Source organism: Cryptomonas paramecium, chromosome 3, assembly GCF_000194455.1.
Source record: "Cryptomonas paramecium strain CCAP977/2A chromosome 3, complete sequence".
Taxonomy (NCBI): Eukaryota; class Cryptophyceae; order Cryptomonadales; family Cryptomonadaceae; genus Cryptomonas; species Cryptomonas paramaecium.
Window position 1 is genome coordinate 80,004 of NC_015331.1, and position 23,239 is coordinate 103,242.

The window sequence follows — 23,239 nt, forward strand, 5'->3', positions numbered from 1 at the left end:
TAAATTTATAATGTAAATTGTTTTATTGAATTTAAACTGCTTCCTCTTATCAACAAAAAATTTGCCATTTGTTGATCATCGGATAAAAAAAGAGATTTTACTAAAACTAAATTTAAAAAACTGTCAAATCCTACTAAAAACCCCTCTATTTCTTGATTGTTCTTTAAAAAAATGTATACTTTTTTCCCAATTAAATAATTTATATGAAAATTATATTCATTTAGGTTCATCCTTGATAATAACCTTCGAAAAAAGTCTGGTTACGGTCTCACTTCAAATTATTCTTAAGTCCAGAAAGTTTAAACTTATTGATATATTCAACCAAAATTCTTTTGTTCTTAAATATATTACCTTTACATTTTTTATAAAGATTTCGGTAAAGATGCCTATTTATTTTCATCTTGCATTTGTATTTTTTTAACAAATTTCTTAAAACTCTTTGTTTAACAATCCACGCAGTTTTCATAGAAAACCTGGCATTTGACGTTCCTTTCTTTTTTCCTACTCCATGATGTCTTCCTTTTGCAGAAGATTCTTTTCGAATCTTAAACTTCAAATTAGAACGATGGTTGACATTTTTTTTTAAAATATGACCTCTTTTTATCATTTTAATTATATTAACTCTGTTATTACTTAACAAAATTTCTTTTTTTTCATTCGGATCAATCCATACTTTCCTCTTACCACAACCAAGTATTTGAGATGCAACCTTTTTTTGAAAATCCATAAAAAGAAACTTAAAATATTTATTGATATATAACTAATTTAACAATTTTTATTTTATTAAATTATTTTCTTTTAAAAAAAATGAAAAACCCATGTACCGATAAAATTACACTTGTTTTTCTACAATTGAAAATTTTTTGTTATCTTCCGGATACTGCTAACAGTATCGATATTACCCTTTTTTCTGAAATTTGCACAAATTTTTTTTGCTTTCACTTTAATATCTTGGATTTTATATTTGTGAAAAAAAGATTGCAATATTTTTTTAGAAGGTTTTTTCGATTTAACCCTGAAGATAAGTATATTTTCACAAGAAAAAACTTTAACTCGACTCGAGATGTAGATGTCAAAAATTGCTTAACAGTAAAATGTCAAATATCAAAAAAATATAAATTTTTTCTTTTTGATAATGCAGTTATAAATTCCAGGTTAAAGTATACAGATTTTATAGGAATCGAACGATTAATGGTCCAAATTCAAAAATATATCGAATGGCCTCTTTTTGTTTACAAAACACATCGTAGATCGGATATATATCCTGTTGAAAACATTTTATTACTTGGCCAACAAGGAATTGGTAAAACTTTTTTAGCTTATACGATTGGCGGAGAGTTGAAAGTTCCTATTTTCAAACTTTCTCTGTTTTTTTTATTGAAAACCAAGATCGATAAAACAAAAATTAAACAATTTTTTAAACATTTGAAGCAAAGTCCGGTTCATATATTTTTCATTGATAATATAAACAAGATGGAAAATTTATCTAATCATCGAAAAAGAAAAATAAAATATAAGAAATTCAAAAAAATATTGGCGTGGATAACTTTGTATAAAAAGAGAAAAACAAACCTTTCTTTTTTAATTGCAACATTAGACCAAATGAAATCTCAATGTCATGTTTTTCCGATAGAAAATTATTTCGAAAATAAAATAACAATAAACTTGCCCAATTTATATCATAGGTTTTCTTTACTTTTTCATTTTACTAAACATATTTATTTATCAAAAAAAATAAACTTGAACCACATTTCAATAAAAACTAAAGGATTTAGCCCAAAAGATTTGTTTGTATTAATTAAGAATACTTTTATCTTAACTCTTTTTCGTATTTGTAAAAAAGTATTCAAAGGCAAGTATAGGAAAAAAAAAATCAATTTAATCAATTTTAAAATAAAATTGATTGATCTGACATTCGGTTTTTCAAAAACTAAACCTTCGGTGCAAATCAAATCTCTTGGTAAAACCGAAATTTCATGGGATCAAATCGGTGCTTTACACAACGTTCGGACGATTTTAAGCAAATATATAATTGAGCCAATTAAAAATTCAACACACACTTTAGGCAAAAGTGCAGGTGTTTTATTATACGGACCACCTGGGTGCGGGAAAACTTTAATTGCACAAGCAGCAGCTTGCGAATCAAATGCAAATTATATAAACATCAAAGGTCCTGAGATACTCGATAAATTTTTGGGAGAATCTGAAAAAACTATTCGTACAATTTTTAATCAAGCACGAATGTATGCTCCGTCGGTTATATTTTTTGACGAGATTGATTCGATTACATTCAAACGTTCGAGTACTACATCCTCTCAAAATGGAGTAACAGATCGAATTCTAAATCAACTGCTGGTTGAAATGGATGGTATAGATAAAAAAGAATTTATTTATGTGATCGGGGCCACGAATAGACCAGAGGTGATAGATAAAGCCGTGCTGAGACCAGGAAGATTAGATAAGTTTTTATTTATATCTTTTCCTCGGAAAAAAGAAAAAATCCAGATACTCAACGCCATATGTAAAAAAATTTTAATTTTACCCTATATCAACTTCACTTATATCATACAATTTTTACCTCAGAAATACAGCGGAGCTGATCTAACATTTTTGACAAAAGAAGCTGTTTTAAATAATTTGAATTCTAGACTTGATTATACTTTAATACATAACAAGATAAACGGGCTTTTCAACGTTTCTCTGTTTTTTATTAACACACAAGACTATCGTATGGGTTTTATGAAAATAAATAAAACTAATTTTATACGACTTACCGCAAATTGAATTTTAAAAAAAATTCTTTTTTAAAAAAAAATTACAAAAGTCCAACCCGGTTGAAAACTCGGAAAAATTTGCTTCAAAACAAACAAGTAACAACAAACTTGTCATAAGTTCTTCGAATTTACTTTTGTAAAAATTAATTTTATGACATAAAATTATCTGGGAATGATATGTAATAGTGTGAACCGTTGAACAAAGAACCGTTTTAGCATTTAAAATGTAGCTTATGTTGTTCAACACGAACAAGAAATTTTTATAAAAATATGCAAAAGAAATAATTTTTATAAAAATGATAAACGTAGATATTTTTTGATTATGAAGAAAAATCGCTCTATACATTTTTTTTACAGTATAGTATATTTTTTGAAATAACCCAGGCACACTTTCATTTGCTATGCCATAAAGCTCAAAATTTATATCTGCAGAGTTAGCTGCAAATAATTGCTCGATTATTCTGATAAATGATATTAATCTTGTTTTTAACAAAAAAATTTTAATAAAAATTTTTTTGTTAAAAACAAGATTAATTTTTTACACACGTTAAAAAACTAAAATTGCATAAATGATATTTTAGTTTTTTTAACGTGTGTAAAAACTAGCAACATTTTCGCATTTAAATTTAAAAAATTTTTATGAATTTTTGTAATAATTTGCGTGTTTATTTTTTTTTTCGAACGATGCTAAAAAAAATAAAAATAAATTAAAATTTTTAACTTCAAAAAAAGACTGGTATAGTGTAAAATACACTGAATAACGCATGTTTAAAAATATGAAAAGTTTTTTTTTTATCAGTTTATTCGAACTAAAAGAAATATTTTCGGATACCAAAAAATTACAAAAAATGATTTGGAAATTACAGGCCATATTTTTAAATAATTTGATTACAGTATAATCTATAAAATTTTCTAAAGAAAACATTTTTTTATAGTTTATACTTGGTTTCGTAATTAAATTTATATGTACAACGTAAATCGATATGATTAAAAATTTTTTAATTAAATCAATACCAAAATAAAAGGGGATTTTTTTCAAATTTATGTTTGGTTTTAGACGATCGTGTCCGAATAAGAATTCGTATTTAGTTGCTTTTTTAACAGAAAAAAAGTCAAAGTATACATTTTTTCTATAAATTATATATTCTTTAATTTTAGAAAACAACTGAATGTATGTTATTTTCAAAAAATTGAAAAACGAAAGTTCATATGTTAAATCTATATTAAAATATTCGTCAAACGTTTTTTTTCTGAATGGCAGATAAAATCCAAAATTTTCAATAAATTTAGATTTATATTCAATTAAATCTGTATAATATTCAATAATTTTACAAAAATTATATAAATACAACTTAGATTTAGATTGTGAAAAATAATTGAAAATATGATAAATAAATGAATACAAAAAATATATTATATATTTTATATCGATTATTATATAAAAATTAAGCCATTGTTTAAAATCAAATACAAAAGAACTAAGTGTAAAAAAATTGGCAAATTTTTTATATAAAATTAAACAATTTAAAATTTTTCTTGAAATCACTTGAAAAGTCAAATCTTGCTTTTTTGAATAGTTGCATTTGAACATTTTGTACGGTTGGTTCATGACGTATCAATAGATTCGTGTTAATGGTAAATGTCTGAAAACTTCTTACGCATATTTGACCGAGTGGTTAAGGTGGTAGATTTGAAATCTACTTGATATTATTCAGCATAGGTTCGAATCCTGTAATATGCGAAACAATATAACGTTTTTTTTCATTCTCCTATTATTCGATCTATAAGCCCGTATTCAAGTGCTTCGTGAGAAGACATAAAGTTATCTCGATCCATATCTTGTAATACTTTTTCGTACGGTTTACCTGTCATTCTAGCGTAATCTTCGGTAAGAGTCTTTTTTATTTTTAAAATTTGCTGAGCTTCTACTTCTATATCAGAAGCCTGGCCATGCGCACCTCCCATTGGCTGATGGATCATTACACGTGAATGGGGTAAAGCGAGACGTTTGCCTTTTTTCCCAGAAGCTAAAATAAAAGAAGCCATCGAGGCTGCTAACCCTATGTTCACCGTGATAACTTCACTCTTAACATGTTGTATAGTATCATATAGCGCAAGTCCTGATATAACAGATCCCCCGGGAGAATTTATATATAAATATATAGGCTTGGAATTACTTTCCGAGTCCAAATATAGCATAACAGCAATTATCTGGTTTGCAATTTCATCATCTATTTCTTGTCCTAGAAATATAATTCTTTCTCTGTATAGACGATTATAAATGTCTATCCAGTCTGCAGAAGAGGAACCGGGGATACGATACGCAACTTTCGGAACACCGATTGGCATCATTCTAATTTTTTGAAACGGCTTCACAGATACAGTATTTTTAATATCGGCAACTGATTTGTTTAATGTAAACAGTTTTGAAGCGTTAGAGTTTGTCAAAGATAACTGCATGGGTAATTAAGTAAACTGTGTAGTATGTAAGATTACTATACAGTATTAACAAACTTCAAATTTAGTATTTAATAATGGTAAAGTACAGTTCGTTGTTGATAAAGAAGAAAATGCACAAACGGTCATTGTGTTCTGAAAAAAATATATATTTCGATTCTGTTTTAAAACTGTACGAATTTTTATCGAGAAAAAATGTTTCTAAATTTAGTTTTTTAATATTTAAACTTCTCAAGAGTCCCAGTTCAAAAAAGATGTCTGTTTCTTTATCCCGTTTAATTTGTATTGCGAAAAAAAATACGAATAAGATCATAGTAGTAGTCGGTAAAATTTTGAATGACGAGAGAATGGTTACTATACCTGCCATACGTATATGTTCTTTGAAAATAACTGAATCTGCGAAAAAAAAAGTACTTGAGGCAGGAGGCTCTTTTATAACTTTTAGTCAACTAGCTTATAACAATCCAAGAGGAAATCATGTTTTCTTAATAAAAAAGTCTAATTGTTTAAAAAAAACCACCAAACGATATTTAAAAAAAGAATAGATTTTTTATATAAAACTGTTATGCAGGTGGAGAATATAATTTTTTGTTAGTTCATATATGTTATATTTTCATAAAAGAATCAACATTTCCCGCGAAAAAGTAGTAAAAAATAGAGAAAAAACGTCGATTCACACCAGTAAATATTTTCAAGATTTTAAAAATATTTTTCGCATCAAAAAGAAGGGTGATTTAAATCGATTTGTAAAATGGCCTTTATATGTTCGTATACAAAAAGAAAAAAAAATTTTGTGTTCCAAAATAAAAGTCCCAGTTGCAATTCAGCAGTTTTCAAAACCTCTGACAGATGAAATTGGTAGCAAAATCTCGAGTATATTTTTAAAATATAAAAATTCACAGCTAAATAGTTTCTTCAAGAAAAATAATTTTTTTATAAAACATGGTATTAACAATTTAACCAATCTAATTCAAAAAAAAAAAGCACTTTTTGTACTAATTGCAAATGATGTTAATCCAATCGAATTGGTAGTATGGATACCAGCCTTATGTAAAAGAGTTGGGGTCTCGTTCGCCATTATTAAAAACAAATCTAATTTGAGGAAATTGTCAAATAAAAAATCCACTTCTTGTGTTACGATAGCATCAGAAAATATACAAGAATGTAAAAAGAGTAAAATAGTCGACTATTTTAATATGAATTTTATCCAGGAATATGAAAAATAAATATAGCTTTTTTTATTTATATCAATACATTTTTTTTTTAAATAACTGATTAGTATGAGGAAAATACTCCAAATGCAGTTTGCTTGGTGTGTGTATTTTTTTTATTAATTTTTTCCACGACTTTCCTATTTTTATTTGATTCACTTCGTCTAAAAAATTTGTAGTCCATATTGATATCCTAAAAAAATTTTTCTTTATATTCAATACGATTCCGTTTATATTTTCTATACTCTTTATATCAGAAGCTTGAGTTATTATTGCAATTATCGTTCTTTCCCATAGAACGTCTACGCTTGGTATAAATTGTTTATCAGATATGGTTAACACCCATTTTCCCCCGTTTAAATTATGAATGTCTTCCCATTTGGGTTCTATTCCGAATTTAAACATTTGAATATTTACATCAAAGCAAACAGAAGACGGTTGTAAAATACCAGAGAATGACTTTAAAAAATTTTCAACATCCTCAAAAGAGTCAATTCGAAATAAAAATTGATCCCAGTTATGTTTTAATACATTTTTTTCAAGAGCATCAAACCAAAAGGTCCATTTTTGATTCAACAAATTCATCTCGATAATACGAACCAGGATGTACATTAAAATATATTTGCTTTATAAAATTTTAACTGAATATATTTTATCATTTTCGATTTTCGAAAAAATCATGAATTCGATTGTGTCTAGATAATTTTTTTTTTCAGTAAAATTCTTAACGCGTTCAACCTTTTTCGTATGAGAAAAATTGAAATCTTCTATATAACGAATTATATTTTTTTCTAGTTGGCTTTGGTAAAAAGTCGAAAATTCCAATTGAATTTTTTTTAATACATTTAACATTTGATACACACCAATTCCATTTAGAGAACTTATTTTTAAAAAAGGAATTTTATTATAAAAATTTTCCAATGTCAAGCTTAACGAACTGGCAAATGAGTTTACGAAAGTTTTTTCTTTTTCTAAAATTTTATCAAACGCATCAGAATCGCTCATCCACTCTTTTACAAAATCTCCTGAAACCACGTCATTTTTGTTGACAATCATAACAACAGGAAGCCTGGATTTATATAATATGCTACAAGAATATAAAATGTTACCTACGAAAACAAGAGGAGATGAAATTCTAATCACATCAATCGTATATAGCAAAATTACAGGAAACGAAGAAGAAAATGTTTCACATATTATCGAACCAGATGCACTCCAGGTAAAAATTTCGATTTGACCAGGTGTATCTAATATCAGATATTCGATTGACATCGCATTGCGCATGATTATGCGTTTGATTTGGTCAAAACGAGTAGAGAACAAATTTAAAGCCACCACTATTGCTCCATTTGGACCTAAGTTATATTCTTTCATTATTTTTTTGTAGTCTATAGTGTCTCTTATGTCAATGTTAGCAGAATAAGGAATATGTAAGCAAGCCGGATCAATGTTAATTATATAATGATTTTTTTTTAAATAAGACAAATCAGATGATAATCTGCATACTAAGGTTGTTTTCCCGGATCCTGCCATTCCAATTAGAAAGATTACTAGTGGTTTGAGGAAAATTTTATAATCAGAATCATTAGAAAAAGATTTATTCATACGTTTGTTTTTATAGTTTTTATTTAAAATTTTAAAATCTCCAAAAAATAACATAGAAGCTATTTTTTGAATGGGTGTCCCTAAATTTTTTAGATGGATTTCAGAGAGATATCCTTTGGTAAATCAAAAAATAATTAACCAAAATGATTTTGATTGTTTTTATTTAGATATGAATGGAATCGTGCATTCTTGTTTTCAGAAATTTTCATCGCCTTATAGAGAAAAAAATATTTTTCAAGAAATATTTTTTTATACAGAATATCTTTTTAGAATCGTTAAACCCAAAAAATTGATTTTTATGGCGTTCGATGGCGTTTCTCCTAGAGCAAAAATGAACCAACAAAGAAGTCGTAGATTTAGAACAAAAGAAACGAATATGAAGCAGAATAAAAATTTTACACATTCAAATGAAGAGGTTTTTGATTCAAATTGTATTACACCTGGCACTGAATTTATGAAAAGATTATCTTTTTTTTTTAAAAAATGGTTAAAAAATAAAGTGAAATTCGACTCCGAATGGAAACAAGGATGTGATGTTATTTTTAGTAGTTCCGAGGTCCCGGGCGAAGGTGAGCACAAAATAATGAATTATATTAGAAAAATTCAAAAAGTTTATTTTCAATATAAAAAGTCTACTCTAAAACATTGTTTATACGGACTAGATGCTGATTTAATTATGCTGGGACTATTGTCTCATGAAAAAAATTTTACTTTATTAAGAGAAAAAATATTTCATAGAGGAACCACGACATTTAATAAAGAAACATGTCTAGATAAAAATTTGAATCTGCTCATGTCTGAGGAATTTCATTTGCTAGAAATATCACTACTACGAGATATGATTTTTCTAGAGTTCAAACCAAAGAAAACTATCCTTTTCAAGTATGATGTTGAACGAATAATTGACGATTTTATTTTCATGTGTATGTTATTAGGAAATGACTTCATCCCAGGATTACCTCACCTTAACATTACACAAGGAGGTTTGAATTTATTAGTAAGATCTTATAAAGAAATACAGCAAAAACTAGATGGTTATTTAACCAAAAAACATCAAATTCACTTCGGGAGAGCTGAACTTTTTTTTCGAAAAATTTCTAGCGAAGCAGAGTCTTTATTTTTTTTTCGAAGAAAACAAGAAAAAACCGGAAATGAAACTTATAAATCTAGCTATTATTTATCTAAATTTAAATTTACATACCAAATAGAACACGGTTTTCTATCGAATTTAATAAAAAATTACATACACGGATTACATTGGTGTCTGTTTTATTATCACAAAAAATGTCCTTCGTGGAATTGGTTTTATCCAGAATACTACTCTCCTCTATGTTCAGATCTCGTTAATTTGTGTCCATTTGAAATTTTTTTTACAAAAGGAAGGCCTTTTTCTCCATTGATACAATTATTAGCGGTTCTACCTCCTCGATCTTCTGTTTTTTTACCTAGTTCATTTGCAAATCTTATGTTAAATGAAAAATCTCCTGTTAAATGTTTTTATCCTTATGAATACAAAATAGATTTAAATGGAAAAAAAAATGTATGGGAAGGGATCGTATTGCTTCCTTTTATCGACGAGAACAAGCTCTTAGATGCAATTAAAATGTTTATAAAAAAAGAACAACTTTCTATCCAAGAAAAAGAAAGAAATTCCTTCGCGAGAGACATTGTTTTTACTAAAATTGCATGGAAATAAATTTTTTAATTTTTCTATAAAAAGTTAAAATTCACGCAAAATTTCTTGCTTAGGCAATTGTATTTAATTGAAAAAATTTTTCCGGAGATTTTTTTCAGGTTTCTAAGAAACATTACATCATAAAAAGTTAATTTTCCTATTGAAAATGTAGAACTAAATTTGTCTTTTTTGTTTAACATTTTCAAAAACAAAATAGTATGATTTTTTGTGTCAACGCAACTTCCAAAAAGTATATTATCTAAAAACAACATTATTAATTTAGCAATTATTTTACTCCAGTTTAAAATTTTTTGATTATTATACGATAATGTTATGTCTTCTCCGAAAATACAGCCTTCTGTTGTTTCGGAAATTATAGCAACGGTTTGGAATTTGATATCAGAGTTAAAAATTTTTAATTCTAAAATTTTAAAGTCATAACTTGAAAATACAGAATTATGATTAAAAAAATTTGATATTTCTTTTCTGCCAAAAAAAATTTGATCTGAGTATGTATTTAATAACCGAATTTTATGTATTGTACCAGGCGTAATAAGAGTGAAGTGTCTTTTGTATTGATAAGCTGGGAATAAAATAATTAATTCAGTATTGTACATAGGAGAAAAAAAAAGAGTATACACTTTAAAACGCATATTATCGAAGCCTAGTTTTCTTAGCAAAGGGATTGTCATGTAAAGTATGAGTTCTAAAGAAGTATCGACATTCGATGACCTGATTCCAGTTAATTTTATTTCACTTTTTTTAAGTAAAAATAAAGAAACGTAAAAAAAAAATTCGATGTAATAAGAAATAGATCTGAAACTTTTTATTTTGTATTCAAATTTTTGATTTTTCAAAATTCCAGGAAAAAAAAGAAGTTTCGTCCCGTTTTCGTTAATTTTAACAATTGTTCCATCCGTAAGTTTATCAACAAAGCACAATAAATCGATTTCAAAATCTTTAATACCAGGCAATTGACTGAAATTTCTAATATTAATTATTTTAATTTTTTTTTTAAAAATCAACGACAAGGCCACCTTTTCTCTTATATTGCAAGATGCAATATACTCGTGAAGCATTTTTACCCAAAACGAGTCTTTACTTCTCCTTCACTAAGTTTATATACTCCGAAAACTAAAAAAAAAATATGAACACATACGCAGTCCAAATTTCGGATGTAAATCCTAGATGGATTGATAATTTTACATCAGCGCTTAAAAAATATAAAAAAAAAAAATTTCAATCATATCTTGTATAAGCTCGTGTGAAAAATGCGACGAAAATTTTGTCTCAAATATAGTTCAAACACATGAAAAAAAAACCAATAAATTGCAAGCTTATTATAATCAAGTTAACCCCCAACTCGTAGTCATGCGTTTTTGTTATAGTTTTTTATCGTTGGAACTTATACGTAGTTTAAAATTTATGACTTCTTTAACAGACTATTTTTTAATTTATCTAAATCCCGTTAAAGATATATTATACGATACAAATTCTTTAGACATAATTTACTCTTTATTTTTTTATAAAATACTGGAAATTCATCTGAAAAAAAAAATTTCGATTTTTTTCATAGTAGATCAAAGTCACGAATCTTTGTATAATCAACGCGAGTTGACAAAACTACAAGATGTATGGAGAAAATGTCTTGCAGATAATAACATCAATGATAACATAGACATGAATGATTATTTCGAGATTTTTTTTTTAAATGAATCTCAAGTAACTTTAAAGCCAGATCATGTGTTAACGATCGGCGGTTATCTTTCCAAAGAAACGATTAAAATAAAATACAACACAAAGTATTCTGATTTTTTATTTCAAGAAAAATGGCTTGCTTCTAATCAAATTCCAAGTAATCTATTGATTAACGTTAAAAATGACCAAGTAAGTGATATTCTTTGTTTTTATTTTGTAGATTCTGCGTCAAATGAAGTGCTGAAAATGTTCTATAAAAATTTTGCTAAATGGGATAAAGTTATTCGTAAAGGAAAATTGGTTGATACGTACGGAAAGATTACATTAAGTTTTATAGAAATGGCAAATAAAAAATTCGATGCGTTGATTCCTGGTAAATTCCAAAATTGCCTACTCGTTGAAAAAAAAAAAAAAGAGTTACATAAAATTTTTCAACAGTATATTTTGTATCTTTTTACAAAACAACTGTTAAGTCTTCAGTCTCAATCTCTAGAGAGGTTTAAAAACATGTTCATAGAAAACAGCTTATTGTCTAAAAAAAGTTTTGAATTACAGAAAAAAACGGCAATCGACGACACAAACGAATGGTTTATTTCCCATGCAATTCCATTGACTCTAGGAAATTCAGATTTATCGTATACGTTTGCACAAAAGGAGTTGAATGATGTGTTGGAAGAATTTTCAGAAAAACTTCGCGATTCTCCTACAATAAAGATGAGAATGTTAAAGAATACAAGTAAGCAGACTTCTACCGGAAATCTTAAACAAAAAGGAATGATAATCGGTTTTGGACTCACTGCCGCATTTAGACCCAGTGGTTTCGGTAATTTTCAGTTTATCACGTCTTATACACGTGGTCCACATGTTTTTAACTTTTCTTTTGTTAATGACAAAGACGTTGCAGAGCAAGAAGGTCAAGGAAAGGTTAAATTATTTAAAATTCAGCCTTCTTTAAATTTTGACATAGAAATGTAAACAAAAGCGACTGTTATACTAAACCGACGCAAATGTCGATTGTTTTCATCGTTATCCGAGGACCTAATTCTGTGATTTTAACTAAAAAAGCTCTTTTTTTCTTATCAAGTATGCCCATGTGAGTTTTTTCAAAATCAATTATTTTTGTAAATTTTGTTGATTTTTTTTTTTTTCTGAAAATCCTCGGAAGCAATATAGACATGTTTTTTATTTGATATAACCTGATTTCCATGTAATTTTCTTTGTTTAAATCAAAATCAATTAAAACGGTTTTATATATTTTGCGGAAAGAGTTATATTTAAATTTAATAGACGGGAATAACTGTTGAATCATTTTATACACTACATTCGACTGTTTGTTTCGTATGAAATTATTAAGTAATAAAAAAGTCGAATTTAAATGAAAAGAAAGTTTGCTTATAAAAATGTTTTTTTTTTAATTCCAAATCTAACTATTAAAAATATCACAGAAGGGCCGCGTGGGTTTTTTAATATCTGTAAAAAATTTTTATTTTTTTTTTGTAAAAAATAATTTTGTGGGTAAAACCTATCGCATTTGCAATTTTTGAGTGGCTGAGAAGCAAAGTTTTTAATTTATTCGGCAATTTAAATATACTACGAATAAACAAGTTAAAATAGATGTATTTGCAAAAAATTTTAAATTTTTTATAATTTCTAAAATTGACAATAATCAAGATAAGAGGAAAAATTTCACATGACATTTCAGTCGTAATGTTTAGTGGGGTTTTGGTCTAGTGGTATGATTCTCGTTTCGGGTGCGAGAGATCCTGGGTTCAATTCCCGGAAACCCTCCTTTATAGATAGTCTTACTTACGTTATTAAGACGTTTTTTAATGTTAAAAAAAGTGTAGTATTATCTATTTCGAACGAAAAAACTTTAATTTGCAATTGGCATAATATTTTTAAGATTTTTAATTTCCTAAGATGAAAAAAACGTATTTTTTTCAGTGATTTGAAAATATAATTTATTACATCAAAAGGCCGATGACCTTTGTTATAAATGTCCAAAAAAATTTCCAATGCATTTAAATAGTTTTGATTCAGAATAGAAAATATAAAATTGTCAATAAAACAAATAGTCGGAAAAAAATGAAATAATTTCGAAGTTCTACTCGTTATCATTAAAAAAGATTTTTCAACTAATTCAGATTCGTTTAACAACTCTCTTGCATCTCCTCCTGAAGAAATAACCATAGATTCAAGACCTTTGGTACTGAATAAAACTTTTTCTTTGTAGAAAATTTTTGCAACTATTCGCATGTTCATTTTTTCCAAGACGTATTTAAATTTCAATACCACACATCTACTTTGAAGTGCTTCGATTATTTTAGAAGGACAGTTGCATATAAATATAAAACGAGCAGTTTGTGAAAAATTTTCAATCGTTCTACGTAAAGCTTCTTGTGTATATTTTGTCAAAGATTCTGCTTCATCTATAACAATTATTTTTTTCACTTTTTCAGAATCTATTATTGTTTCACAGAAAAATTTTATTTTTACTCTAGCTGTATGTATTCCCCTCGCATGAGATGCGTTTAGTTTCATAATGTTTAGGTTTTTTTTTTTAGATAATTCAAAAAGAATACAATTGACTAAATTACGATCAGTATATTTTATGTTTTAGTTTAACAATAAAATCAAAAAAAAAACTTACCAATACATGTTTTTCCGATTCCAGGAGGACCGTGTATAATCAAATTAGGCATATTATTTTTTTCAACCATGTATAAAAACTTTTTTTTTAAATCTGAATCGAATCTTATCCGAAACAAATTCAAAGGGTTATGTTTCCATATCCACGGGTCAGATATTTTATAATTTTTCATAAAAGCTAAATTGTATACACGATTCTCTGATTTTTATATCTAGTTTTTTAATATTGTTATATCAGTATATAAAACTTATTATTAATTTTATTTTAACTACAAAAAAAAAACGACTTTTTTGTAATGATCAATTTTTTATATCTGATTTTATATAAATTTAATATTTTTTTGTTAAAAAAAAATATACGTAAAATCAGATATAAAAATTTTACGTATATCAAAGCTATTTAAAATTGCATTTGTATATTCTGCCAAATTATTTTCTCTATCATAAATTTTGTAGTTAAAAACTATTTTTTTTTGAAAAAACTTAAGTAATTTCAAAAAAAATATCAAATTTTTGGAAATCTTTTTAAAAGAACTAAAGTTTAAGTTCGATATTTTTAAAAAAAACCTGAGTATAATCAGAAAATTTGTTGAATTGTTTACTAAAATTTTAGATGTAGTTGTAAAATTTGTACTTAAAATCAAAAAAATATCTTTTAAACCATACAATTTTGTCTGAAAAAACGTGTCTATACAAAAATAAATTGCTGTATTTTTTAAATTGATTAACTTTTTGATAAAATTATTTGTCATTGGTATATCGAGCTTTTTCTTGTTCGAAAAAGGTATATTATTAAAAAAAAACTTTTTAGAATGTTATAAGCAACCTGGAGATGTGTTCGGAATTTATCAAATGTATTTTTTTTAAAAATTTTCATGTAATTTATCGAACTCTTCAGATTATTATAAAAAATTTCTTCAAAAAAAATTAATTTTAGAAAAAAAAACATACGTAATGTTTTAAATTTATTTTTAAATATTGAAAAAACAAATATCGGAGCAAAATAATTCGGGTGAAGAAAAATAATCCTTGTTTTTTGTATATAAATATTGTTGAAAAAAAAAATTCCACTCAAAAAATCATTGGTTTTATGTTTTAAAATGTTTACATATTTTGATAAAAAATAAACACACATTTTTAAATTGCAAATATAGTTGACATGCGTTAAGCATTTTAAATACTTCTGTGTGTTAATTTGATTATAGTTACAAATAAATTTAAAAACAAAATAATTAAAAAGTTTTTCTTGTTCGAAAAAACCTAGAAGCCAGTAAAAAATCTTAAATTTATGAATAACAAGATTATATGAATATTTGTATATAATATATTTTTGAAAAAAATGTAAATTTCTAAAAAAAAACCAGTTGTTTTTTTCACACTGAGTTGTTTTAAGTCTACTATAATTTATGTTTAAAAAGAAACATTGAAACCCGTTTTGTTTAATTTTTATTTTAAACGCTATTAAATCGAATTTACGTTTGGAATTTCTATTAAATATAAATAAATAATTCGGTGTGTTCTTTCTTTTTGTTAAAATTTTCCCTTGTTGTATATAAAATTTTTCATATATATTAGAAGTAAAAAAATAATCCAGGTCAATACGAGTTAAATACATTTGTCCGTATCCATTCAAATCGCATTTGGCGTCTTTGCAAGATTTAAAATAAGATAAAAAATGGTCTATAACCGATGGATCTGAAAATACAATTTCCCAAATCGAAAATAATGTACAAAAAAATACTTTTAGATTTTTTTTTTCGTAAAAAAATTCTAGTTCAAAAAAAATTTTTTCTAAAATCCCAACGTCACATATTTGTAAATATACAAAATTTTGTAATAAATAAATAAAGTTATTATATGATAATCTTTGAAAAAAACGGCTATGTAATGCAGTAATGTGTTTTATATTTTTATTAAATTTACAAAATTTAAAAAGAGAAAATATACATCGAAACATACGTATTTTATATAATAAAAAAATGTTAGATACAAATATGTAATTTAAATCAAATACATCTAGACAACGGTTGTAACTATAATTAATAATTAAATTGTTTATAAATGATACTTCGTTTAAAATTTTATGCCGATGAATAATTCTTGTTAGCATGTATTTAAAAGTGTAAACAATCGGTTTTTTGTTTTATATAACTTAAATTTACGAGTATGTATGTAAAAGTTATTTTTTTCGTATGTTGTCTAAAGCAGAATCAACTTCGCCGGCAATTTTGTTTATTCGTACAGTAGGCGGAGAAACTGGAGCAGTATCTTCTCTTGCTCCGAAAATCGGACCTTTGGGATTATCGCCTAAAAAAGTAGGAGAACAGTTATCTTTAGCTACTAAAGAATGGGAAGGTCTTCGAGTTACGTGTAAACTTTTAATTCAAAACAAACAGATAACCGTACAAGTGGTGCCTTCTGTTGCGACTTTTATCATAAAAGCTTTGAACGAACCTTTGAGAGATAGAAAAAAAGTAAAAAATATAAAACATACCGGAAATATTTCGTGGAAAAATATAATAAATATATGTAAACTAGTTAAAAATAGATCGAATTCGATTGACGCAAGCGGGTTAATCAAGGAAGTATTAGGGACGGCCAATTCAATAGGATGTTATGTAGAAAGTGATAAATTTGTGAAAAAATTATCTTTCAGCATAGATGACCGAGTGGTTAAGGTGTAAGATTCGAAATCTTATGGATGTGTATCTTCGCAGGTTCGATTCCTGTTCTGTGCGAATGTCATACAAATCATTTACGACGTAATGATATGCCTTATATTTAGTAGTATTTTCGTCAAAATGATCAATATCTTGCTTTTTTTTAATCCATATATATTTTTTTTAATTTCTTTTAAAATCGCGATTTTTAATGAAAAATTTACATTTCTTAAAAAATATCCAATATTCTTTACGTAAGATAAATTATTCTTGCTAACATTTATTTGTGAGAAAGGAATTGTAAGAGTAATCTTGTCGCCAGCTATTTTAAATTTAGTTAAAATATAATCGTTGGGTAATTTTTTCTTAATCGAATGAAAAATATTATATTGTTGATAACTATATGAATTTATCGAAAAAATCAAAATTCTAGCAGCTGTCTTGATAGCAAATTCTTCTATATACAAACTAAAATAAAATTTAGAAATTATCTCTGATACTTTACCGAGAGACTCTAAATGTGTAATTGTAATCTCACTTAAGTTATTACCTTTGATGTTATTTTGTTTTTTTAAAAACATGTATAAGTTTATTGCAAAATTTTTTGTTTTTTTCGTCAAAACCGGTTCTAACAAATTAATAAAATAAAAATATTGTTGCATACGTTGAAAATATTTTTTTTTGGAATTATTGTAAGTTTTCATGTTTTTTTTAACTGAAACCTGTGGATATGAATTAAACAAACAAAAACACAGATTTAAATTAAAAAAATTTAAATTGTTCAACAACAAACGCGTGTTGTGTGTATATGCAATTTGATCAGGAAAAGAAGAAAAAACTATAAAAGAATATTCGATTTCCGAGTTTACAGTTTTATTTAATCTATAAAACAAATTATTTTTATAAATGTTTATAATTTTTTTAGCATCGAAATGGGGTTTTCTTGAAATGTTAAAATTATCAATAAAGTAAACATTTGTTCCAAAACTATCAGAATGCACTGTAAAATGTCTTTCATGGACATTTGAATCAGAATGGCTCGAAAGTTTAGAAGCCATGGAAACGTTTTCCACGCTTTCATGAAACATTTGAGAGAAAGAAGAAAACAAATTTGTCATTATTTTGTTTTTTGTAAAAAACTGATTTATTATGAAAATATTTACATTGGGTTTTTTCCTAAATTCTTGACCATATCCATTTTGTTTATTTCTTATAAAAGAAGATAATAATACAATTTTCAATTCTTCTTGTAACCCGCCGATCGAACAGAATGAATTTGTAAATTTCACAAGAAAATTTTCACAAATTCTTATATCTAAAATATGTTGTTTTTTTCTCCTAGAAAAGAAGAAAGGATAGAGTTCAACGTTTGAAAATCTCTTTTCTATACAGTTTTTTTTACGATATAATAATTTCTTGCACAAATTTTCTTTATGCAAGTATAGATAGTAAGCTTGAAAGTAAAAACTTATGAATCTGATTAGTGAAACATGATTGACTGTTGTTTCTTCGAAATTTTTTCCTAACTGAAAAAATTCATTGTGCGTTATTTTTTTTTTTAAATTTAGAGATAAAACGAAAAAACCCGAAAAAAAAACTTTTTTTCTTAATTTTAACAAATTATTAAAATTATATCTCAAATAAATATCAATTGTTTCGAGTCTTTTGTTATTTTTTTGTTTGATTTTTTTTTCTATTTTCAATTTTTGAAAAAAAATAAAAACAGAATTTTCCGGAGATAAAGCCCAATTTTTATTTGCACATACAAAACAAAAGGGGGGTTCCATGTACACGTTTTTTTGATTTATATGCCATATTGTCGTTTTACAATTTTTACTTAAGCATTTAAATGTTCCAAGGATTAGCTTGGGATAATAGTTCGATATCTCAATAATTTTTCCTGAAATAATTGTTAGTTTATTTAGAAATTTAGATGAAATTAGTTCTTCCTTCTTACGTAAATTATATACAGTTATCCAATATTGTTTGTGGTTTATATTTTTTTTTAAATTAACTTTTATAAACTCCATAAAAGAATAGTGTAAATAACATTCTAGATAAATAAATTGATCTTCTATAATATCTGCAAATTCGTCGCTAAACTGGATTAAATGTTCAAAATTCAAAAATACAGTTGATGACATATGCCCTATTGTTATTTTTTTTTGGTAAAAATTTAACAAATTTATTTTAGATGAAAAATAAATGTTAGAAGGGTTAAAAAATTTAAGAAAATTATAAAAAATTCGTTTTACTTCTTCTCCTATTATACTATATTCGAAATACGACTTACTGACAACCATTTTATAAACCATTTGGATATTTTTTTAAATCACTTTATAAGATAATTAATCAAAACGTACAGGTTTGTAAATGGATAATTTTTTAATAATCATTTGTTCTTGAATTAAAAAACATTTAACTATTCTTTCTTTTAAATTTTTAGATAAAATGCAATTTCCGTATTTTCTAGATATTTTTTTATCGTTATTACAGTTTCTTGTGTTATATCGTGCCGTTAATCTTTTTCCAGGAGTCTTTTTGATTTGGTTATATTTTTTTTTTTTATTGTAAATTCTTGAATCTATCATCTTTTATTTGAAAATTTTTATATCTAAATTAATTTTACGTCTTATTTGTATTAAAAATGTTATAAGTCATGAAAACAAAGCTTGTCGCAGTTGATCAATCTAGACAGTATATATGTATGTTATCCGAGCAAAACAATTTAGAATGCTTTAAAACAACCGACAAAAATTGCATCTCTTTTTGTGAAAAAAGTTTAATAATCAAAAAAAATTTTTTTCGTATTGAACTTAAATCTTTTTTTTCCAGCCTGCTCAAGAAGTCTTATACTAAACAATTTCTCAATTTTTATGTATTTTTATTTTCTATAAATAACATTTATATATTAAACACAGGCAAGAAACGCTGGATAAATATTCAAATGAAAAAATGTTCGAAAAATTTTAATGCAAGTAACCATGAGACTTATATTTTATCAGATAATGATCTTTTTGTATTTGATAATAGCAGTGGAGAAATTTTAAAGAAAATCAATATTAAATATTTTGTAATTTTCGATAGTTATCTAAATGCAAAAATTTCAAAAAATAATCAATATTTATTTTTTCAAGCAGAGCCTTTAGTTTTAATTTCATTAAATTTTGGTTGTGTATTACAGCATTTACAAAATAATGCCAAAGAACGGTTTACGGTGAGCTTTTTAAATCATTGTTTTTTAATTTTACTTTTTGAAAATAATTCGCTAAGGATTTGGAATTTTAAAAAAAATAAATTAAAAAAAATAAATCTTTTTTTTAATTTTGAAAAAATACGAATACAAAGCTTAAAAAAAATTTTTATACAAAAACAATTTTTCTTGGCCTTGTTTTCGGAGAAAATTTTATTTTTATGTTCTTTAAAAAAATTTAACGATTTGTCTAATGTGAAAATAAAGATATTGTTTTTAGTAAAGTTCTGTAAAAAAATTTGTTCGATATGGATACTTAGTAAAAGTTGCTTATTTTTCATATTTTTTTTTAACAAAAAAAAAATCATTCCAATTAAATTAAATCTAAATAGTTTGAAATTTTCTGCCAATACTTACATTTCTTTATCTAAGCTCGAAAATCAGCACAAGTCAAACATACATTATATACACTCGTTGCTTAATAATTTTAAAAATTTTTTTAAAACAAATCTTTATTTAGTTTCAAAAAAAATACCAAGAAAGAATAACATCCAGTTTATAAATGTTAAGTTCAAAGCCGAAAAAAAATATTTTATAAAAGTGAAAAAGATAAATTCCAACCAATTCTTAAATATATTTTCTTTTTTAATAGCAACCAAAGAAACTGCAAATTTAAAACAATTCTTAAAAATAAACAAAACTTACAATTTGAAACTAATGACAATTTCCGATAAATTTTATATATTACCCTTAGTTATGTTATCGATACAAGAAATTTTACACACAAACCAGAAAAAAGAATATTATTTTGCTTATATAAATCACGTTATTTTTTATCATTTTTCATGTTTAACTAAAGAAAATTTTTTGAAATATTTTTTAAAAAAAATCGAAAATTCCAAAAAAAATTTTGTAACAAAAAAAATTTTACATAGCTTACTCTTAAAAATGAATATGTTAAAAAATCAAAACGAAAAATATGCGTTATACGGCTTTATAAATCTATAAAGAAAAAAATTATGCAATAGAAATTTTCTTGTTCTAAAATAAGCAACCAAATATTTAAACGATATATAAATTTCATCAAAGAAAAAAATGCATTCTTTCGATCTTGACAAGACCAGGAAAATAGAATTTTATAAGGACAAAGATAACGTAAATTACGGGTCTTTTAGAATAAAAAACGAAGATCATACAATAGGAAGTTTAATTCAAAAGCAACTTTTAAAACATCCTGATGTTATTTTTAGTGGATATAAAAAATTTCATCCTCTAGAAAAGTATATATTTTTGAAAATAATTACTAATGGTCATAAGACTCCGATCCAAGTACTCGATTCTGTTTTAAAAGATCTGTATATTCAATTTTCTTTACTGGAAGAAGAAGTGTGTAATATGTGAAATTTATAATTTAAATTACTGACAAAACAAACTGAAAGTTACACTTTATATTAGCTTGTTTTTTTTTTCAGTGTATTTTACCAAAATTTCTTTGTCAATAAAACTCAAAAAAGAAATTCTGATTTTACAGGAGTTTATTTTAGTGAAATTATAATTTGAATTAGTAATTGTTAAAAATATAATATAAACGGCATGTTTAACCCCGCATTCAACTGCAATTTTTAATAATAATTCACAAGCTTGTTTGGTAATTTCTACTGCTTCTTTTTTTATTTTCATAAATAAAACGTTTTTAGCTTCATTCAAAGAACAGGGCGCAATCTGTATTGTTATAAATTTATCTAAAAATTCAAACGGAATATACGATGCCAGCGAAACATCTTGTTTATTTGTCTTTTTAGCTATATCAGGCGCAAATGTAATCACGCAAGGCGAATCGGGGCTTTCTGTGAGTTTAAACAAATAATTAACAAGCAACACATCTAAAAAATTTATATTGTCTAATAGAAAAATACCACGAATTACCTTTATTTTTCTGTATTTTTTCCATTTGTTGAGAATTTTATTTATCTTTTCTCTAATTTCACAAAAATTTTCCTTGTCATTTGTAGTAAAAAATTTCGAAAATGTATGTTTACCATCGGAGTTCAAACAATCTAGTTCATGTAGACTTATATAAAATTCATTTATTTCTTGTCTTCTCATTTTTTTATACATTGATTTATTTTTTTCATTTAAATTTTCAAATTTAAAAAAGCTTTTAGAAACTGAATTTTGTTTCCTATTAACCGATATAAAATCTCCTTTTTTCACCATTTTTCGTATAATTTTCATATACATAGTTCGAGACAAATTATAAGTAAATTGCAACTTGTCAAATTTCAAAATCATTTTAGCATAAAATAAATCATAGCTTCGATTTATTTTATTGTTTAATATAATATCTACAACTTTTCCCCTAATTGTAGTATCGTTATTGTAAAATTTAATACAAACCGCTTGTCTGCTTAATTGTGTTAGATTTTCAATTTTAGAAATCTCGTTCAAACTTAGCTCTGCTCCAGTTATCATAATAAATGGTAAATCTTTTCTAAGAGACATTGCGATTCCGATAGACAAACTAGTTTTAATTGAAGAAGAACTATTGAGAAACATGAAATTTATATTTTCGTACTTGAAATTGTAATTGATATCCAAAATCATTTTAATGCTTTTTCTAACATGCAATTGTCCAACTAGACCCTGAAAAAAATAATTTGATTTAAATATACTTTTCATCCCTATACCTTGTATATGAGAATAAAATACATCGGAGTAAACTGTTTGTTTTCTTTCAAAATTTTTTAAAATACGCATCTTATTTATTTATTTAATCAAGTTTTTGAAAATCTCGAAAAAAAGATTATATGATCAATTAGTTGTACTTTTTAAACCTTTCTAATCAAAATTAAAATTTTCGTATCTATCTCGAAATCTGTTTTTTTTTCAATACCAAACATTTTCATAAGGAGCCCTCCGAAGCTAGCGTATATAAAAAATCCGTTTCCTTCCACTCCCATATGGAACACAGTTCCGTACATCACATATTCGTATAAATCAATTAATTCTTTTTTAAAATTAAAAACCCAATCGTTTACATGGCCTTGAAGTTCATAAACTGGTTCTACGACTTTTGTTATCATAATATCCAATTTATCTCCTAAGCATAAATTATATATTTCGGTGTTTACGTCAAGAAACATTTGTAATTTACTATCTTTAGATTGAACTAATACTCTAGACACTTTCGAAAACGTTTTTTTTTTAACCTGCTTGTCAACCGATTGAGTTGTATTATCTGAAATTATATCGATGTTTTTGGTAAAAAAAATACCATGAATCATTATTTGTATTTATAAAATTAAATATATAATTAT

General features: G+C 25.6%; 23 protein-coding genes and 3 non-coding genes across 26 annotated transcripts; 11 read left to right on the forward strand and 15 right to left on the reverse strand.

The window, feature by feature from the left end:
* Positions 1-5: 5 nt before the first annotated feature.
* On the reverse strand, positions 6-230 carry snrpG (putative small nuclear ribonucleoprotein G; the record flags this gene model as incomplete). The annotated part of the gene is made up of 1 exon (XM_003239911.1): positions 6-230. One exon carries the CDS (start codon positions 228-230, stop codon positions 6-8), a length of 225 nt encoding a protein of 74 aa, XP_003239959.1.
* Positions 231-268: 38 nt separating this feature from the next.
* rpl19 (60S ribosomal protein L19) lies at positions 269-727 on the reverse strand (the record flags this gene model as incomplete). The annotated part of the gene is made up of 1 exon (XM_003239912.1): positions 269-727. The coding sequence occupies one exon, from the start codon at positions 725-727 to the stop codon at positions 269-271; it is 459 nt and encodes a 152-aa protein (XP_003239960.1).
* Positions 728-807: 80 nt separating this feature from the next.
* cdc48a (Cell division control protein 48) lies at positions 808-2,784 on the forward strand (the record flags this gene model as incomplete). Its single annotated transcript, XM_003239913.1, has 1 exon — positions 808-2,784. One exon carries the CDS (start codon positions 808-810, stop codon positions 2,782-2,784), a length of 1,977 nt encoding a protein of 658 aa, XP_003239961.1.
* Positions 2,785-2,787: 3 nt separating this feature from the next.
* CPARA_3gp406 (hypothetical protein) lies at positions 2,788-3,120 on the reverse strand (the record flags this gene model as incomplete). Its single annotated transcript, XM_003239914.1, has 1 exon — positions 2,788-3,120. One exon carries the CDS (start codon positions 3,118-3,120, stop codon positions 2,788-2,790), a length of 333 nt encoding a protein of 110 aa, XP_003239962.1.
* A 291-nt stretch (positions 3,121-3,411) lies between these two features.
* CPARA_3gp407 (hypothetical protein) lies at positions 3,412-4,383 on the reverse strand (the record flags this gene model as incomplete). The annotated part of the gene is made up of 1 exon (XM_003239915.1): positions 3,412-4,383. One exon carries the CDS (start codon positions 4,381-4,383, stop codon positions 3,412-3,414), a length of 972 nt encoding a protein of 323 aa, XP_003239963.1.
* A 50-nt stretch (positions 4,384-4,433) lies between these two features.
* On the forward strand, positions 4,434-4,516 carry trnS. The gene has a single exon. It is a non-coding gene; the product is annotated as a tRNA-Ser (tRNA).
* A 19-nt stretch (positions 4,517-4,535) lies between these two features.
* Positions 4,536-5,234, reverse strand: clpP2 (ATP-dependent, proteolytic subunit; the record flags this gene model as incomplete). Its single annotated transcript, XM_003239916.1, has 1 exon — positions 4,536-5,234. The coding sequence occupies one exon, from the start codon at positions 5,232-5,234 to the stop codon at positions 4,536-4,538; it is 699 nt and encodes a 232-aa protein (XP_003239964.1).
* Positions 5,235-5,308: 74 nt separating this feature from the next.
* On the forward strand, positions 5,309-5,776 carry rpl18 (60S ribosomal protein L18; the record flags this gene model as incomplete). Its single annotated transcript, XM_003239917.1, has 1 exon — positions 5,309-5,776. The coding sequence occupies one exon, from the start codon at positions 5,309-5,311 to the stop codon at positions 5,774-5,776; it is 468 nt and encodes a 155-aa protein (XP_003239965.1).
* A 57-nt stretch (positions 5,777-5,833) lies between these two features.
* rpl7A (60S ribosomal protein L7A) lies at positions 5,834-6,457 on the forward strand (the record flags this gene model as incomplete). The annotated part of the gene is made up of 1 exon (XM_003239918.1): positions 5,834-6,457. The coding sequence occupies one exon, from the start codon at positions 5,834-5,836 to the stop codon at positions 6,455-6,457; it is 624 nt and encodes a 207-aa protein (XP_003239966.1).
* A 21-nt stretch (positions 6,458-6,478) lies between these two features.
* On the reverse strand, positions 6,479-7,054 carry eif4E (eukaryotic translation initiation factor 4E; the record flags this gene model as incomplete). The annotated part of the gene is made up of 1 exon (XM_003239919.1): positions 6,479-7,054. The coding sequence occupies one exon, from the start codon at positions 7,052-7,054 to the stop codon at positions 6,479-6,481; it is 576 nt and encodes a 191-aa protein (XP_003239967.1).
* Positions 7,055-7,069: 15 nt separating this feature from the next.
* ATP/GTP-bp (ATP(GTP)-binding protein) lies at positions 7,070-8,101 on the reverse strand (the record flags this gene model as incomplete). The annotated part of the gene is made up of 1 exon (XM_003239920.1): positions 7,070-8,101. The coding sequence occupies one exon, from the start codon at positions 8,099-8,101 to the stop codon at positions 7,070-7,072; it is 1,032 nt and encodes a 343-aa protein (XP_003239968.1).
* A 16-nt stretch (positions 8,102-8,117) lies between these two features.
* On the forward strand, positions 8,118-9,743 carry dhm (dhm exonuclease; the record flags this gene model as incomplete). The annotated part of the gene is made up of 1 exon (XM_003239921.1): positions 8,118-9,743. The coding sequence occupies one exon, from the start codon at positions 8,118-8,120 to the stop codon at positions 9,741-9,743; it is 1,626 nt and encodes a 541-aa protein (XP_003239969.1).
* A 14-nt stretch (positions 9,744-9,757) lies between these two features.
* rcl1 (RNA 3'phosphate cyclase) lies at positions 9,758-10,801 on the reverse strand (the record flags this gene model as incomplete). The annotated part of the gene is made up of 1 exon (XM_003239922.1): positions 9,758-10,801. One exon carries the CDS (start codon positions 10,799-10,801, stop codon positions 9,758-9,760), a length of 1,044 nt encoding a protein of 347 aa, XP_003239970.1.
* Positions 10,802-11,093: 292 nt separating this feature from the next.
* Positions 11,094-12,395, forward strand: CPARA_3gp415 (hypothetical protein; the record flags this gene model as incomplete). Its single annotated transcript, XM_003239923.1, has 1 exon — positions 11,094-12,395. One exon carries the CDS (start codon positions 11,094-11,096, stop codon positions 12,393-12,395), a length of 1,302 nt encoding a protein of 433 aa, XP_003239971.1.
* Positions 12,396-12,408: 13 nt separating this feature from the next.
* Positions 12,409-12,729, reverse strand: CPARA_3gp416 (hypothetical protein; the record flags this gene model as incomplete). Its single annotated transcript, XM_003239924.1, has 1 exon — positions 12,409-12,729. One exon carries the CDS (start codon positions 12,727-12,729, stop codon positions 12,409-12,411), a length of 321 nt encoding a protein of 106 aa, XP_003239972.1.
* Positions 12,730-13,137: 408 nt separating this feature from the next.
* On the forward strand, positions 13,138-13,209 carry trnP. Its single transcript has one exon. It is a non-coding gene; the product is annotated as a tRNA-Pro (tRNA).
* Positions 13,210-13,226: 17 nt separating this feature from the next.
* On the reverse strand, positions 13,227-14,242 carry rfc2 (DNA replication factor C complex subunit Rfc2; the record flags this gene model as incomplete). Its single annotated transcript, XM_003239925.1, has 2 exons — positions 13,227-14,008; positions 14,071-14,242. 2 exons carry the CDS (start codon positions 14,240-14,242, stop codon positions 13,227-13,229), a joined length of 954 nt encoding a protein of 317 aa, XP_003239973.1.
* Positions 14,243-14,817: 575 nt separating this feature from the next.
* CPARA_3gp418 (hypothetical protein) lies at positions 14,818-16,179 on the reverse strand (the record flags this gene model as incomplete). The annotated part of the gene is made up of 1 exon (XM_003239926.1): positions 14,818-16,179. The coding sequence occupies one exon, from the start codon at positions 16,177-16,179 to the stop codon at positions 14,818-14,820; it is 1,362 nt and encodes a 453-aa protein (XP_003239974.1).
* Positions 16,180-16,261: 82 nt separating this feature from the next.
* rpl12 (60S ribosomal protein L12) lies at positions 16,262-16,753 on the forward strand (the record flags this gene model as incomplete). Its single annotated transcript, XM_003239927.1, has 1 exon — positions 16,262-16,753. The coding sequence occupies one exon, from the start codon at positions 16,262-16,264 to the stop codon at positions 16,751-16,753; it is 492 nt and encodes a 163-aa protein (XP_003239975.1).
* On the forward strand, positions 16,726-16,808 carry trnS. The gene has a single exon. It is a non-coding gene; the product is annotated as a tRNA-Ser (tRNA).
* A 16-nt stretch (positions 16,809-16,824) lies between these two features.
* mcm6 (minichromosome maintenance complex component 6-like) lies at positions 16,825-19,044 on the reverse strand (the record flags this gene model as incomplete). The annotated part of the gene is made up of 1 exon (XM_003239928.1): positions 16,825-19,044. The coding sequence occupies one exon, from the start codon at positions 19,042-19,044 to the stop codon at positions 16,825-16,827; it is 2,220 nt and encodes a 739-aa protein (XP_003239976.1).
* A 33-nt stretch (positions 19,045-19,077) lies between these two features.
* Positions 19,078-19,320, reverse strand: rpl34 (60S ribosomal protein L34; the record flags this gene model as incomplete). Its single annotated transcript, XM_003239929.1, has 1 exon — positions 19,078-19,320. The coding sequence occupies one exon, from the start codon at positions 19,318-19,320 to the stop codon at positions 19,078-19,080; it is 243 nt and encodes an 80-aa protein (XP_003239977.1).
* A 68-nt stretch (positions 19,321-19,388) lies between these two features.
* On the forward strand, positions 19,389-20,930 carry CPARA_3gp422 (hypothetical protein; the record flags this gene model as incomplete). The annotated part of the gene is made up of 1 exon (XM_003239930.1): positions 19,389-20,930. One exon carries the CDS (start codon positions 19,389-19,391, stop codon positions 20,928-20,930), a length of 1,542 nt encoding a protein of 513 aa, XP_003239978.1.
* Positions 20,931-21,017: 87 nt separating this feature from the next.
* rpb11 (DNA-directed RNA polymerase II complex subunit Rpb11) lies at positions 21,018-21,323 on the forward strand (the record flags this gene model as incomplete). Its single annotated transcript, XM_003239931.1, has 1 exon — positions 21,018-21,323. The coding sequence occupies one exon, from the start codon at positions 21,018-21,020 to the stop codon at positions 21,321-21,323; it is 306 nt and encodes a 101-aa protein (XP_003239979.1).
* Positions 21,324-21,368: 45 nt separating this feature from the next.
* Positions 21,369-22,679, reverse strand: CPARA_3gp424 (RuvB-like protein 2; the record flags this gene model as incomplete). The annotated part of the gene is made up of 1 exon (XM_003239932.1): positions 21,369-22,679. The coding sequence occupies one exon, from the start codon at positions 22,677-22,679 to the stop codon at positions 21,369-21,371; it is 1,311 nt and encodes a 436-aa protein (XP_003239980.1).
* Positions 22,680-22,750: 71 nt separating this feature from the next.
* On the reverse strand, positions 22,751-23,206 carry rpb8 (RNA polymerase II subunit; the record flags this gene model as incomplete). The annotated part of the gene is made up of 1 exon (XM_003239933.1): positions 22,751-23,206. The coding sequence occupies one exon, from the start codon at positions 23,204-23,206 to the stop codon at positions 22,751-22,753; it is 456 nt and encodes a 151-aa protein (XP_003239981.1).
* Positions 23,207-23,239: the final 33 nt, after the last annotated feature.